This window comes from Chiloscyllium punctatum, chromosome 37, assembly GCF_047496795.1.
Source record: "Chiloscyllium punctatum isolate Juve2018m chromosome 37, sChiPun1.3, whole genome shotgun sequence".
NCBI classification, from domain to species: Eukaryota; Metazoa; Chordata; class Chondrichthyes; order Orectolobiformes; family Hemiscylliidae; genus Chiloscyllium; species Chiloscyllium punctatum.
Genome location: NC_092775.1, coordinates 59,353,058 through 59,370,496, shown reverse-complemented (window position 1 = coordinate 59,370,496; position 17,439 = coordinate 59,353,058). Strand labels below are relative to the sequence as shown.

Sequence of the window (17,439 nt, the reverse complement as noted above, 5' to 3'; positions counted from 1 at the left end):
CTAAGAAAGCTTGCACCCAAAGCTATGCAATAACCATGGGAATCTTTAATATTTATATTGTGGGGAGAAATCTAACACAGCAGCAATAGCTTAAAGATCAACTCAGAGAAAGTATTTGAAAGTCCCTTGGAGCAAACAGTTCCTGGACTGAACAAGGGGAGAAATAATTTTAAAATCTTGTTACATGTAACGAGGTAGGATTATTGGACAAAAGGGAGAATGGGGAAGTGAGATTAATTGCATAGCTCAATCAAAATGCCAGCACAGCACGGATCTCTAATCACGTTACATTGTCCTGTGATTCTAAGAAAATTCAAATACAAAATATTATTATGTTTGTTTCACTTTTTACTCCTTCATTCCATTGCTCCCATAACTCATATCTTCCAAAGTTCCCATCTTATCTTTCACTCATTTCCTTTCTCTATACCCAACTCTGGTTTCCGATTTTCCTCAAACTCTTTAGTATATCAGCCTATTGCTCCGAGCCGCCTCCATAAGTTTTATTCTTTCCTCCTTGGCTCTCCTAACAAAGAGCCAATTTTGCCTGCTGTGCCCACCTCCCCCTCACTTTTCAAGACAACTCCTGGGTAAGTTAGTAACCTGGGTCTCAGTCATAAAGTCAAAGAGATGTACAGCACGGAAGCAGACCATTCGGTCCAACTTGTCCATGCCAACCAGATATCCTAAACTAATCTAGTCCCATTTGCCAGGACTTGGCCCATATCACGCTAAACCCTTCCTATTCATATACCCATCCAGATGCCTTTTAAATGCTGCAATTGTGCCAGCTTCCACCACTCCTCCGGCAGCTCATTCCATGCACACACCACCCTCTGCATGAAAATGTTGCCCCTTAGGTCTTTTCATATCTTTCCCCTCAACATATTTTGCTGATCCTTTAAACAGTACTAAGAACTACAAGAATCAGCACAATCTGGTGTACAAAGCGGGGGTTGGGGGGGTTCCCCAGAGAAGCAGGAACTAAAATATTGAGTAATGTTCACCAACATGGATAAACAGTCTTCCCACACACACTGGCTAGAGTTAAGGTTATGCTAGACAAATACATTCAGATATTAATCCTCAAATTAATGACTATGGGGTAACGAACAAATAATAATTCCCATCAGTCATTCATTCAACAATAATTGCAGGCTGGAACAAATTTGGTTTTGTGTTTGCTCTGGAGAGGAGCACGCCCTCAGAGAGCGTGATTCCTTCTTCTTTTAGGATCTCTTGCTCAGCAATTCCTAAACCATATGCAGGATTCAGTGGGAGTGAGGCAAGGCACTTTTAATAGCTACAGCAGCAAAGACTTAGATTTATACGGTGTGTTGTAAGAAAACATTCCACGGTATTCCACTAGAGTGTTATCAGACAAAATCAGCGCCAGAAACCTGGAACTCCCTTCCCAATAGCAGTGTGGGTGGTACCTACACACCAAACACTGCAGTGGTTCAAAATGGCAGCTCACGACTACCCCCTGTAAAGGCAATAAATATCGGCCCAGCCAACATTAGCCTAGATCACATCCCACGAACAAATTATTTTAAAAACTGACACAGCTAGACAAGATATTGAGCACGATATATAAAAAGCTGAAAATGTGTTGCTGGAAAAGCGCAGCAGGTCAGGCAGCATCCAAGGAACAGGAGAATCGACGTTTCGGGCATAAGCCCTTCTTCAGGAATTGCTGAGGAAGGGCTTATGCCCGAAACGTCGATTCGCCTGTTCCTTAGATGCTGCCTGACCTGCTGCGCTTTTCCAGCAACACATTTTCAGCTCTGATCTCCAGCATCTGCAGTCTTCACTTTCTCCTCCATGATATGTAAAAAGCCTGGACAAGAAGGTCACTTGAGAGAGGAACTTAAAAGCAGGATAGAGAGGTAGAAAAATGTAAGGACTGAATTTAGGATAGCACAGTGGCTCAGTGATTAGCACTGCTGCCACACAGCACTGTAGGCCCAGGTTTGATTCCAGTCTCGAGCGACTGCCTGTGTGGAGTTTACACATTCTCCCAATGTCTGCGTGGGTTTCCTCCAGGTGCTCTGGTTTCCTCCCACAGTCCAAAGATGTGCAGGTTAGATGGATTGGCCACACTAGTTTGCCCGCATGGTCCAGGAATGCATAGGTTAGGTGGATTAGCCATGGGAAATAAACGGTTACAGGAATAGGGTCTGGGTGGGATTCTGTTTGGAGGGTCAGTGCAGACTTGATGGATCGAATGGCCTGCTTCCACACTCTGAGGTTGTATGAGTTCAAGACAGATAGAAGCTGGGTTAATATATGCATCAAGTGTCAAAAGAATAACAAAGATGTGGTTTAATTTCCTGGGGAATTACTATGAAAGAAAACATAGGAATGACAGTGGTTTATAAATACTGCCCAGAGGCAGAATGAATAACAAAATGACTGATCTCGAATTAAAGCCACGATGATACAATCTTCAAGAGAGAATCGTTAATTTTATTGACTTCCTATTAGATTAACCCCTTCCCTCTTTCACCCCACCTTTACCTCTTTCCCAGGCTACCATTACTATGTGTAATCTTTCCAAATTTTCCCTTGAATTATTTTTCTTCTACCCACTCACAGGTTGTGCCAGAATATTAGCTCTGTATGTGGCAGACACTCTGCTACATCACCAACTAGTTTCTCCCACTATGGATGGTATCACAGCGGATGATGCAAAGCTGGCCCATACCCAACACTGGCTGCGTGGATCCTAAAGTCCTGAATTACCACCGAAACATTTTCACCTCTCCCTTCTCCTTCAAGATACTCCTCAAAGCCTACCACTTTGACCAAGCTTTTGGCTGCCTGTCCCAATATCTCTGAGTCTCAGAATTTAAATTCTGATCCATAATTCTCCATAGGTTTAGGGCGAGAAGGGAAGTTTTAAAAAAAGGACCTAAGGGGTAACTGTTTCACACAGAGGGTGGTGCATTCATGGAGAGGAAGTGGTGGAGGACAAAGAAAATTACAGCACAGGAACAGGCCCTTTGGCGCTCCAAGCCTGTGCCAATCCAGATCCTCTATCTAAACCTGCCACCTATTTCCCAAGGATCTGTATCCCTCTATTCCCTGTCCATTCATGTATCTGTCTAGATACATCTTAAATTACGCTATCGTTTCCGCCCCTACCACCTCCTCTGGCAGTGCATTCCATGCACCCACCACCCTCTGCGTGAAGAACTTTCCCCGTATATCTCCCCTAAACTTTTCCCCTCTCACTTTGAACTTATGACCCCTAGTAATTGAGTCCTCCACTCTGGGAAAAAGTTTCTTGCTATCCACCATGTCCACACCTCTCATGATTTTGTAGGCATCAAATCAGGTCTCCTCTCAACCTCCTTCTTTCCAATGAAAATAATCCTAATCTACTCAATCTCTCCTCATAGCTAGCACCCTCCATACCAGGCAACATCCTGCTGAACCTCCTCTGCACCCTCTCCAAAGCATCCATATCCCTTTGGTAATGTGGCAACTAGAATTGTACTTAGTATTCCAAATGTGGCCAAACCAAAGTCTTATACAACTGTAACAACTCTTGTATTCAATACCCTGTCCAATGAAGGAAAGCATGCTGTGTGCCTTCTTGACCACTCTACTGACCTGCTTTGGCACCTTCGGGGAATAAGAGACCTGAACACCCAGATCTCTCTGAACATCAATTTTCCATTTACTGTATAGTTTGCTCCAGAATTGGATCTTCCAAAATGCATCACCTCGCATTTGTCCAGATTGAACTCCATCTGCCATTTCTCTGCCCGACTCGCCAATCCATCTATATTCTGCTGTATTCTCTGATAGTCCCCTTCACTATCTGCTATTCCACTAATCTTAGTGTCATCTGCAAACTTGCTAATGAGGCAACCTACAGCACTGTTCACCGGTATCCATTTTGAGAAGCTCCCTTCTGCTACTACTGTCTCCTGTTGCCCAACCAGTCCTCTATCCATCGAGCTAGAACACCCTAGACGACATGCAACTTTACCTTCTTCATCAGCCTACCATGGAGCACCTTATCAAACGCCTTACTGAAGTCCATATATATGACATCTACAACCCTTCCCTCATCAATCAACTTTTTCACCTCTTCAAAAGAATTCTATGAGGTTTGTAAGATAGGACCTTCCCTTCACAAAACCATGCTGCCTAACACTGATAAGCCCATTTTCAAATGGGTATATATCTTATCCCTGAGTATCTTCTCCAGTAGCTTCCCTACTACTGACATCAGGCTCACAGGTCTGTAGTTACCTAGATTATCTCTGCTACCCTTCTTAAACAAGGGGACAACATTAGCAATTCTCCAGTCCTCTGGGACCTCCCCAGTTTCCAACGATGCTGCAAAGATATCCCCTGTTGAAGATCCAGCTACTTCCTCTCTCGCTTCCTTCAATAACCTGGGATAGATCCCATCCGTGCCTGAGGACTTGTCCACCTTAATGCCTTTTTAGGTGGACTCTTCCTCCTTCCTTATGCTAACTTGACCTACAGTAATCAAACATCTATTGCTAATCTCAACATCTGCCATGTCCCTCTCCTTGGTGAATACCGATGCAAAGTACTTATTAAGAAGCTCAACCATTTTCTCTGACTCCACACATATATCTTCCCTCCTTTGTCCTTCAGTGGGCCAACCCTTTCCCTAGTTACCCTCTTGCTCATTATATATGAATAAAAGGCTTTGGAGTTTTCCTTATCCCTGTCCACTAAGGATTTCTCATGACCCTTTTGTCCTCTTAATTCCTCACTTCAGATTGGAAGAATATCAGGAATGTAGGACCAAAGCTTTGTCTGTCTTCAGGTTATAGTCCAACAGGTTTAATTGGAAGCACACTAGCTTTCGGAGCGTCGCTCCTTCATCAGGTGATAGTCACCTGATGAAGGAGCGACGCTCCGAAAGCTAGTGTGCTTCCAATTAAACCTGTTGGACTAGAACCTGGTGTTGTGTGATTTTTAACTTTGTACACCCCAGTCCAACACTGGCATCTCCAAATCTTGTCTGTCTTCAGTCACTTAGACCTTATGTATGCATCCTTTTTCCTCTCAGCTAGTTCAATTACAATATTTAAAAGGCATCTGGTTGGATACATGAATAGGACGGGTTAAGAGGGATAAGGGCCAAATGCTGGCAAATGGGATATATTAATCTAAGATATCTGGTCAGCATGGATGAATTGGACTGAAGGGACTGTTTCCATGCTGTACATCTCTATGACTCTATGATGTTAGGAATCACAAACTTTACAGACACTTACTCACCACGTGCCACATAATTCTGACCATCAGATTTGCCAAATCATTGTATATGACATCCCAACACAACCATATCCTTCTGGTAAAACACCAATCATTGGTCCCAGTGCATCTTCCTCATCCTCTAACTATAATACATCACTGACTGAGCAATTCTTCAGCCATACCTCAATACCTTATCTCGAGAGGACCCTTTTTTATTCAAATATAGGTTGTGGTACCACAGTACTTACCCATCACAGACCTCCCGGATAATAGCAATCAATGGCTTTTTCTGAAAATAACAAAGACTTGAGTTAGCAATTAAATTAGCCAGCAAATATTTCAGATCACATCAAACCCTCAAGAATTTTATTTAACTAATATTTCACTACAGCTCAAAACCACAACAGCATTAGTTTTATTTTCTAAGAAATCCCCATCTTTGAAATGCAGAGTTACAGCTTCTGTCCTCTCACATGACCCTGCCCTGATCTTAACCACAGTTTTTTCAGTTTTTGCTTCTTCACCTCTATTACCTATGTGATTCTTCAGCTTCAACATGTGCCATTTTCTTACATACTTGTATCAGTTGGGCCCCCTTGAACTCAGATATTTCTGATGTGTTAAGTCCCATTCAGGACTTGACCACGAAAACTAAACATTGGCATTCCAGTGCAGAATGGAGGGAAAGCTGGACAACCAGAGGTACCATGTTTCAGATGAGACATTAAATCCATGTCTTACCTGTCCTCTCATGTGGAGATAAAAGATGACACTGTCTCAGCAAAGAACAGGAAGGTTAACCTGGACAATACTTATCCCGTTCCAAAAAAAAAAGAGTCCGTCCTGACTCAAAACATTAATCTAGTTTCTCATTCCACAGATGATGGATCTCTCCAGCAATTTCTGTTTTTGATTCAAAACATGGTGATCTGGTCATCATATTGCTGGAGTATTAAATGATGCTACACAAATGCATCATTTTTGGCAACATTATCTTTACCAAGGGTCCTGGGGAACTGATGGCCAGTGTGCAGCTACAGCACACTCACTTGGGAAGGAGATAAGGGGAAATTGATGGTCACCCAGGTGATTAGTTGGCTGGTTTGTGATGCAGTGATGCTAAAGTCCCCATGAAGGCTCCGTTTTCTCAACCTTGCCTCTCATTTGCGGCATGGTGACCCTTTGGTTAAACTCACTAGCAGTCAGTCAGTCAGTCACCGTCCTCTATTGACAGGGCAGTCAGTGATCCTCTGGGACTATGGCGATTTTCACTTTTCAATACATTCAGCTCTGAGGGCCAGCGAGAACACGGTGATTGGGAGGGAAAAGGATATTTTATACCTGTGGTGAGTAAAGCTCAGTGGGATTTCTTTGCATCATGTTTGGCTCTCTGTAGTAGACCAATCTAGAATTGCTATAATTAGTCAACAAAGAACAGACAACAGTGCACAGACTCTTTAGCTCACTAAGATTGCAGTGACACATGGTGCCTTTCTAAATTAAAGAAACCTTTTATCCCTGTACCGTACATATCCCTCCCTTCCTTGTCTTTTCATGTATCTGTCAATATATTTCTTAAAAGTTGCTATTGTATCTGCCTCCACCATCCCCTCTGGCAACAAATTCCAGACACTTGCCATCTTCCGTGTAAAACAAAATGCCTCTCACATCTCCTATGACCCCGAGAAATTAATATTCTACCCCGGGAAAAAGACTCCGACTAACCATTCTATCTATACCTCTCATTATTTTGTAAACTTCCACCAGGTTGTCTCTCATCCTAATTTCTCGTCAAAGCCAATGCGCTCCAAACCAGGCAACATCCTGGAAAACCATTCCTCTACCCTCTCCAAAGCCTTCACACCCTTCTAGCCATGTGGAATTGTACACAATATTCCAAATGTGGCCTAACTAAAGTTTTACACAGCTACAATATGACTTGTCCCGACTCAAACTCCATTATCATCATTTCCCAGTATGAAGGCTCAAAACATATTAGATACACTTTGGTCCTTGTACATTTAAGAACTATTGAATTCATAGTTAATAGTAAAAGATGCTAAAAGACAAATTGGTAATGAGGGGCATATGGAACCTTGTGTAGATCTCCAATAGTCCAGGTTTCACCCATCTACCACAGACTTTATCCTCCAACAACTTGCAACTCCCTCTATTCCACTGCAACCTCTAGTAAAATACTGAGCTTGCATAGGTATGAGCTTTGAGCAAGGTTTGGAATTAGAATATTTCCAAACCTAACAAACAGCACAAATGGATGGGCACAAGGGACTCCAAGAAGGACAGTCAGTTAGGAACAAATTAACACATTTGAATGGAAAATGCACAATTAAAATTGTACAGATATTAATTTTATGGGTAAAAATTGAAGATGTGTGCTTAATAAGTTGGAGGCAAGATGTCCAAAATGGAATAATTATTGATAGTTTCTGCTTGGAATATACTGCAAGAGACAGGTTACTTAGTTTTGCTCCTTTCATTAAGGGAGGGGCAGTAGGGTCAAAGTTCTGACAGCTAGAAGAAGCTGATAGCTTCAGGCAAGCAAGGAGAGACAACAGAAAATTAGTTGGGAGTTTAGACAAGAGGATAATGCACTGGGATTAACTCTGTTGAGAGGAGACCAGCTTATTGTAATCGAAAGGGGCACCGTCCAAAAGACATCCACTCTGCTGTCTGTAACTTTCATTATACAAAAATATCCATGAGGATCTGTGCATGATAAAATGATAATCTTGCACTCGGTTACACAGTGAGCGTGTTCAGTAGCTAAAACCGAGATCTGTGCCTGATATCTCTCAGTGAGCTCTTGATTTAATAGATGCCACTTTTGTTTGAAACAATCCTGATCCCAAATACATTTGCCTGCTTCATAGGAAGTGAGGACAAACAATGTGGCAGTATTCAATCTTGGTTAATAGTGTGGCGGGGGCCTTGAATTTAAATCTATACAGAGACGCAGGGCAGGGTAAATAACAAAGGCCACATTTAGAACGTGGGGAGGGGTAGAGAATGCAGATAGCTCTTATTACAAGAACACTTTATGGAAGGAGTGGATGATAAACAACCTCATTGATAGCCATAATGGCATCATCTCACGGCAGGGGTGCATATCCACTCATCCTGGAGGTCACTGTCTGTGGGTGTATATTATTTAAATATTGAATAGTGCAATTTTACATCATCACTTTTACATTGGAGAATTGAGTGTCATGGAATTTCTTCAGTTTTGAGTGTTTTGATGATCCTCCAGTAATTAGGAGAATCTGCTTTTCTATGCCCTCCGCTTTAGTACATCCCCACAGGCCCAGATCATCCTTCAAAACTAGATCCAGCCATTGAAATGTGAAAAGAGAGTGAATGACAGTAGCTATCCATCCACAGGGTATTGAGCACAATCAAGGTGAAGGTGAAGAGATTTTTAGATACTAAGAGAGTTAGGACAAGAAAGTAGGGTTGAGCTAAAAAGATAATATTTTTTACTAAATGGATTGAATTGAATTTACTGTCACATGTACCGAGGCACAGTGAAAAAAGCTTGGTCTTGCGAGCAATACAGGCAGATCACAGAGTTAAGTAGCATAATTAAGTAAATAATAGGTAAACAGCGGCAAAAACAAAAACACAGGTACAAGCGAATGTTAAGAGTTTGTGAGTCCATTCAGTATTCTAACAACACTAGGGTGGAAACTGTTTTGAAACCGGATGGTGGGTGTGTTCAGGCTTCTGTACATCTCCGAGATGGTAGAGGTTGTAGAAAAACATTGCCGGGGGGGATGGATCTTTGAGAATGGCTGGCAGCCTTTCCTTGTCACGGAGCCTGGTAGATGGATTCTATAGATGGGAGGTTGGTCTTTGTGATCGTCAGGGCTGAGTTCACCACTCTCTGCAACCGTCTCTGATTTTGAATGGTACAGTTGCCATACCAGGTCAGGCTTTGAGTAAAGGGTTAAAACATTGCTCCTGCTCCCAGTGGGAGGTTGAGAGTCCTAGTTTGGCTTGATCCTATTTTCATTTGCTATCTATACAGTATTTGCTTTAAACAGCAAACAGGATGTCTAACTCAGGATATTTTCATTCAGGCCTCGCTCAGGGACATAGATGGCACTGCAAGAGTGGAGTAGAAGCTACTTAATTGAAAATGTGTTGCTGAAAAAGCGCAGCAGGTCAGGCAGCATCCAAGGAGCAGGAGAATCGACGTTTCGGGCATGAGCCCTTCTTCATGACCAGCTGCGCTTTTCCAGCAACACATTTTCAGCTCTGATCTCCAGCATCTGCAGTCCTCACTTTCTCCTAGAAGCTACTTAAACCAATTCAGACTACAAACTATACCTGGGGCCTCCTGGTGCTGTATGGTGACTTATTCAGCCACAAACAGGTACTGATTGAAATCTTACATTATGATCCCTCAGTGACTAATGAGCAACCTGGCAGCATGCTGAGCAATTCGATTGCAGCTCTGTAGTCAGGTTCCAACCTCAGCAACCACAAGATGATGCACAGCTGATAGTAACAGGATGGACCCAGCTGTGGCATTATACTGTTGAAACAACTTACCAAACAATTCTAACCTTCACAATTTTGTTTCTGTGGATCAATTTCTTTCTGGTACACTATTGCTTTCTTAAGGACAGTTAGGAATGGGAAATAAATGCTAACTTTGCCAGCCATGACCATTTTCTGTTTAAAATAAAATCTCCTGATAAAGATCTATGTTTTGTTTTTTGTGAAGCACTTTTGAGGATTAGGCTGTATTTTCCAAGCAGACCGTAGTCACTCAGAGACCAGGTTAATATAAATTATTTGTAATGCAGTGCCCTTGCTACTAGACCCCGAAGAGTGAATTTCACGACCAACCACATTCCACCAAGCTTAATCCTTACCACCTCTTCTGGATGACATTCTACTGCTCTTGGATCAGCCTCTCGAAGCAAGGTTTAGTCTTTAACCTGAATCACCTGCATTGAAAACACTCAAAGTTCAACCCACCACCTCAGAGTTGGCAAAGGCTTCCACACAATCAATCAGCATGGATATGGGGTTAAACCAAGGTCCGAGCAGTGAAAGGTTCTTATGCAACACCATGAATCCCAGTTTCCTCGTACACCTTGTTGGGCATGGATAAGGAAACTCAAATATTGCAGAATAAAGGCAAACCCACAGAACAGTAATATCCAGCCCAGCACCAGCACGCAACATGTATCCAAGGTTGTCCGCTTTAAGTGGTCATAACCTAAAGAATAGCAAGTGTCAGCAACAGTAGCTTGGGTTTATTTGTACCACATTTAAAATATCTCAAGGCATTTCACAGAAGCATAATCAGACAAAAAGTGATGCCAAGACAATAAAAATTAGCATAGGTGGCGAAAGACTTGGTGGAAGAGGTTGTGTTTTAACAAGCACCATAAAGGACAGAGAAAAGCATAGACATTAAGGAAAGGAATTGCAGGGTCTGGGATATAGGAAGCTGAAAGCATTGCCGCCAATGGAAAGAAACGTGGTTGATGTACAAGAAGACTGATTTGAAACAATGCAGGGGGCATCATAATTAAGCAAGATCTGTCCTCACCTTAAATTAACACACCAGCACTAGTCAGCAGGACTAAACAGACAGCAATCAAGAATACAATCCCTAATGTATCGCTCTTATTTTAACAGTTCACTGCCAAAGGGATGATATTCTGATTAAGCAGAGTCCAATCAAGCAGCTTTAACTTGATTCATGTGAAAAAAATAAATCTCATTAACAGGTAGCAGCTGGCAAACATGCTGCCTGCAGTGATGTGTGACTTCCTAGAACCAGCTGCCTCTCCACCCAGATGTTCCAAGTCAGCATCAAATTTACAGTCCCCAAGCTCAATTGATAGCAAGTTCAAAACTGCCTGTGCGGTGTGTCACGTAGCATCGTACACTCTGCTGTAGTATCAAACACAGTCTCAGCAAAGTGCGACAGACCGTCAACCTTCTACAAGGCACAAGTCTGCTCACCTCATGAATGCAGTTCCAACAACACTCAAGAAGGTCGACATCATCTAGGATACAACAGCTGCTTGATCAGCACCCTATTAATCACCTTCAACACTTACTCCCACCACCACCACCGGCACATGGTGGCAGCTATTTGCACCATTTACTAGATACACTGCAGCACCACACCAAAGCCTTCTTTAATGCCAACTTCCAAACCCATGATTTCTACCCTTCTGGAAGATACATGGGAACACCACACCCTGCAAATTTCCCAAGTCATGTACCAATCTAACTTTGAACAATGTCATCATTCCTTTAGTACTGCTGGATATTCCTTCAAAACAATACCTATTCCCCTTAAATTATTAGACTTTGGCTCTTTTATAAACCCTTTGTGCAAATGTTAACATTACTGACTTCCAGCCAGCGTTCACTGGATCTTCTGGACGCTCACCTGGTCTATCTCAATCAGCTGGGCATTGGCTCCTGGCCATTCGATCGCCACCTTCACGATGTCTGATGGGGGAGGCATTGGGACAAACAGTCCAGCTTGTGCTCTCAAACAGGTCAAAGGGATGGACCAACACCTTGAGACATCAGAGATTGAACCTGTGCAGCAGAGCAACGTAAAATTAAAAAGCTGTAATTGAACATTTTCCAACTAGTGATATTTACTCCTTAAATGCATAACTTAGCTTCACAGATCTGAAAGTCCAGCTTTAATTAAGAGTTAGCCGATCCCTTGGCGGAGTACCACAATAGATCTTAGGCCCTGGCCGTGAAAATGAAGAAAGAGCTAGTAGACTCCACACTGCTGGAAACCACACATGCCTAACATTAAGCACAGATGAAATTCACTGGTGATACACTCAAAACCAAAGTGACCTGCTCGCACACTGTTTAAGCTCACAGCGCAGGAAGCCATTCAGCCCATTGTGCCTGGGCAAGCCCTTATAAAGAGCCTCCTTATTAGTCCCACTCCCCTGTTCTTTTCCCATACCTTTGCAAATTCTCCCCTTTTGGAGGTTATATCAAATTCCCTATTTGAAAGTAAGATTATTTGACAATTTCTGTGATATTTTTTCGGACTGTTTAATAGCTATGGAACTGCACCATGCTGGGGATCATTATATTCAGGCTTGGAGAGGGGGATGACACAGAAAATGACAACAGAAACCCATCTGAAAAAAAAATAACTTGCACATGCAGAGAGAGAACAGGAGAACAAAAGGACTAAATATATGACACTGCAGAATTAAATTTCAGGCTACTGGAAGTAGGTGATACCAGTGGTCAAAACATAATGTGTTATAATTCAGGTCATTACAGACTTGAAAAAGACATATAGCCTGCTATCTATGACTCACCTGATGCCTGTCCAAAAGCAAAGTTAGGAATTGTCCTGTCACAACTCCCAGATGGGAAAGGGGAGTTGGTTGAACCAGTGAACAACATTATAATCTTCTATCTATTATTAAGAAATACAAGTATGATTTTCTACATCAATTACATATGATATATATCTCAGTTTTAAAGCGACCGATACAATAAATGGTAGATGTTTGGCCCAATGCCCTAAATAGATACATTGACTCAAGGACTCAAATCCCAGGGGCAGGAGACACTTGTACAATTCTGGTATGTTGAATTGTTAAGATGGAATTGTTAGCATCTGAATCAAGACTGACATGACCGAGCAGTAAGTTTGCTGCAGGCTTGCAGTATCTGAACAGATAGTTTGCTCTATCCACTTACACCCATACAACCCTGACAACCTCAAAAATCAAAGTTTTTGGGAGGGGGGGGTGGAATCACAAGGGCGTTTCTTGGTACATACAATCACTGGACCACCCAGCACTAATCATTCCAAATGTTCCACTGAACTGCATCCACACTCATTGCAATGACTTTCATTTTTAAAATCCCCAGAGTGAGATGGGACGGGATAGGAGTTCCATTGGGTCGAGGGAGAATAGAAAAACATTTAATAAAAGAAAAGGTCAGCTCCCAGATTCCACAGCCAAGATTCCAGTCAGAAAGTAACGGATTTGTTCAACACTCTTGCAGTTCCACATCTGGCCTCACAAAGATACAGAGACAGGACAAACACATTTAACACCTATTAGCTTATGCATCATGGTACTGGTGAAAAGGTTGGGGGAGGGGGGGGTGGTGATGGGGATGGAGGAGAGGAAGAAAAAAAAACCAAGAACCTGTGCAACAGTTATTCTTTCCCAACATTTTGGAGAAGCTTACCTCTATCGGGCTCTCTTCCTCATTATTTTGGTGTCATTTAACCACCACCACTCAAAATGACCTTCAATCCAATTTCTTCAAAGTCATCAGTTCCTTACAAGGTGGGGGTTTGAACCTTCACACAGTTTTATAGAAATCGCACAATATGGTTGTGGAAATATACTTACTCTCAACCCCCAATCAATATTGACCATGGGCCTCCCTAGCCCCACAAGCTATTTCTGATGGTGGTCAGATGGTAGCGGAGTGGATTATGTTACCACCCATCAAAATAAATGCCTTTTCTTTCCACTCTCCACCCCCAGTTCTCAACCAGCAACAGCAAACGATACCACCCAACACCTCTGGGTTGCTAGCTCAGTACCATGTTGATTAGGCTGTGATCTGTATTGCATACCAGTCACACAGTACTGGGACACATTACAAGTGTAAACAATGAGTGGTAATCCAAACAAAGACTGAAAGAGGCACACACTCAAACTCTAAGGCTGCTTAAGCATGCTTAAGAATAAGTACACGCAAAAACTAGGAGACTACAGTCTCAATCTTTGCAATGGTAGAATAAAGTGAAGATCTGGGAGGCTTTGAAGATTCTATGCATTGGAGGATGGAGAGTATAGAGGCAACAAACAATTGATGAAGAATGCAAAGTTAGTATAGAAGAGACAAGAAGCACTGAGCTATCGTGCCATATTTACTTTTTAAATATTTTCAAGGAATCTGACTGTTTTAGTCATGTCAGAAGGATAGGGGAGATGTTTAAAAATGTGTTGCTGGAATAGCGCAGCAGGTCAGGCAGCATCAAAGGAGCAGGAGAATCGACGTTTCGGGCATAAGCCCTTCCTCAGGAATATGCCCGAAACGTCGAATCGCCTGTTCCTTTGATGCTGCCTGACCTGCTGCGCTTTTCCAGCAACACATTTTTAAGCTCTAATCTCCAGCATCTGCAGTCCTCACTTTCTCCTGGGGGGGGGGGGGGGGGGGGGGGGGAGATGTTTGCAAGGGTTAGGACCCGAGTAACCTTGATGCCCTACCAACGCATACATCCACGTCAAATGGAGGTGGGGAAGGCAGACTAGTTTCCCAGGGCTCTCAAAGTTCCACTAACAACTGCAAGTAGTTGGTTGTTCACACCAGCGACCAGCAGTGTGGGACGATAGCACTTCTAATGTGTTCTGTCTGGAAACACAGAAAAAGACAGAAGGTCCCAGTAAATTAGTAGGACAACAGTTCAGAGACCAGCAAGACACATGACAATGGGCAGTAAGGTGATGTGGCCAGTCTCTTGTGAATAGTCTCGGCTTCACACAGTAGAAACTGGAGTTAATCATGGAAGTTGACAGTCAAACAATAGGAGCTACACACCAGTTTGGCTCTCCTACAACCAACTCAATTATGAATAGAGACCAGAAGAAGATCTTACTTAAAAAAAACTTATAAATTTATGACAATGTCACTCAAAACTCAAACAAGAAGTCAGCTATTGGACCTGTTATACCCAGTAGAAAAGGTAATTTCTTGAGATTAGGAACATGGAATATAAGAACTTTTAGATCAGGTTAAGAAAAACTTGATAACTGCATACCGATCATGGAAAGACACTGTTGAGATAATATGACTAGCAAAAGCAAAACATTAGTCAGATTAAAAAAGATTAGTCAGTTTTGCATGACTTCTATTGAGGTCACAGTTTTTAAAAGGGTGGAAAGAGGCCCTTCAGGCCATCGTGTCCATTCCAATCATCAAATATTCATCTCATCTATTCTTATGTTCTATCACTTGGCCTGTAATCTTATATGCCATGGCATTTCAAGTGTTTATCTGAAAGCCCTTACATGCCTCATAGGTTTCCGTCTCCGCTACCGTATTGGAAAGTGAGTTTCAGATGCTCACAAATGACTAGGTGAAAACACAGAGTCATAATCGTAGAACTGTACAGAATGGGAACAGTGGTTAGCACTGCTGCCTCACAGCACCAGAGACCCGGGTTCAATTCCCGCCTCAGGGGACTGACTGTGTGGAGTTTGCACGTTCTCCCCGTGTCTGCGTGGGTTTCCTCTGGGTGCTCCGGTTTCCTCCCACAGTCCAAAGATGTGCAGGTCAGGAGAATTGGCTATGCTAAATTGCCCGTAGTGTTAGGTAAGGGGTAAATGTAGGGGTATGGGTGGGTTGCGCTTCGGCGGGGCGGTGTGGACTTGTTGGGCCGAAGGGCCTGTTTCCACACTGTAAAAGTAATCTAATCTAATCTAAACCCCTCAGTCTAACTCATCCATGCTGACCAGATATCCTAATCTGTTCTAGTCCCATTTGCCAGCATTTGGCCCATATTTCTTTAAACCCTTCCTATTCATGTACCCATCCAGATGCCTTTTAAATGTTGTAATTGTACCCATCTTCACCACTTCCTCTGACAGCTCATTTCATACACACACCATCCTCTGAGTAAACAAGTTGCCCCTCAGATCCCTTTTAAGTCTTTCCCCTTTCACCTTAAACCTATGCCCTCTGGTTTTGGATTCCCCTACCCTGGGAAAAAGATCTTGGCTATATACCCTGTCCATCCTCCTCACAAATTTATGCTCCTCTATAACGTCAGCCCCTCAGCCTCCAGGGAAACAAGCCCCAGCCCAATCAGCCTCTCCCTATAGCTCAAACCCTCTAATACTGGCAAAATCCTTGTAAATCTTTTCTGAACCCTTTCAAGTTGAACGATATGCTCTTTACAGGAGCGAGACCAGTGTTGAATGCAGTATTCTAAAAGTGGCCTAACAATGTCCCTCTAAACCTCCTGCTCTTTACTTTTAAACTGTGCGTCCTGGCAATTGACTCCTCTACCAAGGGAAAACGTTTCTCCCTATCTATCCCATCCATGCCCCTCAGAACTTTGTATACCTCTATCAGATCCCCATAGCCTTCTCTACTCCAAGGAAAGACAACCCCAGCCTGTCCAGCCTCCCTTCAGAATTGAAATAAGGAATTTATTTGAAAACTAGAAATCACAAGATACAAAAGATTAATTGATGTGGATATTGTGAAAAATGACTTAAGAGCTAAAAATATCTGTAAAGGAACTTTAATCTAGCCTTAGATTGAGAAATGAAGGAAGGGAAAAAGAAGAAACAGATATGATTTATTTCTCAAAGTGATTGATTCTGAGAACCCCTATCTTTAAGCAGCCAAATAGATTATACACTTGAAGAAATCCAGGCTGTGAATAGAGAAATCAACTAGATTAAGTAATGGTGAAAAACCATTCAGAGCAGTATGAAGAACTGGAAGCAGGATCAAAGACAAGATCAAAAGACTGAAAGGGGGAAATAAGGGAAGTGATAGGCAGAGGAATAAAAGACAAGGATCAAACAAGGTCACAATGGGAAAACAAAAGTAGGAATGAGACAAGGAACATTAAAAAAAACTAGACTTACCACTTTCTGCCTGAATGCATGTTGCATTCAAAATAAAGTGGCTGAATTAATCACACAAATGGATGTAACCTGTGTGATATGGCTGGGATTACAGAGACATGGCTACAGGGGGATGAGGGATGGCAACAGACCATTCATTTGTACTCAGTGTGTAGGAAGGGCAGACAAAAAGGAAAAGGGATTGGAGTTGAATTACTGGTTAAAGAGGACCTGCACAATATCGAGGAAAGATATTAGCTCAGACAATGTAGAGTCTGTGTGGGCAGACTTGAGAAATACCAAGGGGTAAAACATTTTAGTGGTGTGATATACAGAGAGCAAACTGCAGTGGTAATGTTGACAATGTTGTTAAATAGGAAATCAATGATGTATACCATAAAAGGAACATTTGTAATTTTGAGTTTTTAATCTTCATATAGATTGGGTGAAACAAATTAGTCACAATACCATAAGAGGAGGAATTCCTGGAATGTATGCGATTTGGTTTTCTGGACCAATACATTGAGGAACTAAGTAGAGA

The 17,439-nt window shown here is 42.4% G+C and overlaps 1 protein-coding gene across 4 annotated transcripts in view; it reads right to left on the bottom strand.

Moving 5' to 3' along the window:
- Nucleotides 1–17,439, bottom strand: part of LOC140463144 (engulfment and cell motility protein 2) — a 183,149-nt gene that overhangs the window by 107,521 nt on the left and 58,189 nt on the right. For all 4 annotated transcript variants that reach the window (XM_072556900.1, XM_072556903.1, XM_072556901.1 and 1 more), the window contains exons 2-3: nucleotides 11,693–11,847; nucleotides 5,502–5,542 (exon numbers count right to left, since the gene is read on the bottom strand). In XM_072556900.1, the coding sequence (XP_072413001.1) occupies nucleotides 5,502–5,542; nucleotides 11,693–11,770 (119 nt within the window). In that variant the 5' untranslated portion in view covers nucleotides 11,771–11,847. The remainder of the gene's footprint in view (nucleotides 1–5,501; nucleotides 5,543–11,692; nucleotides 11,848–17,439) is intronic.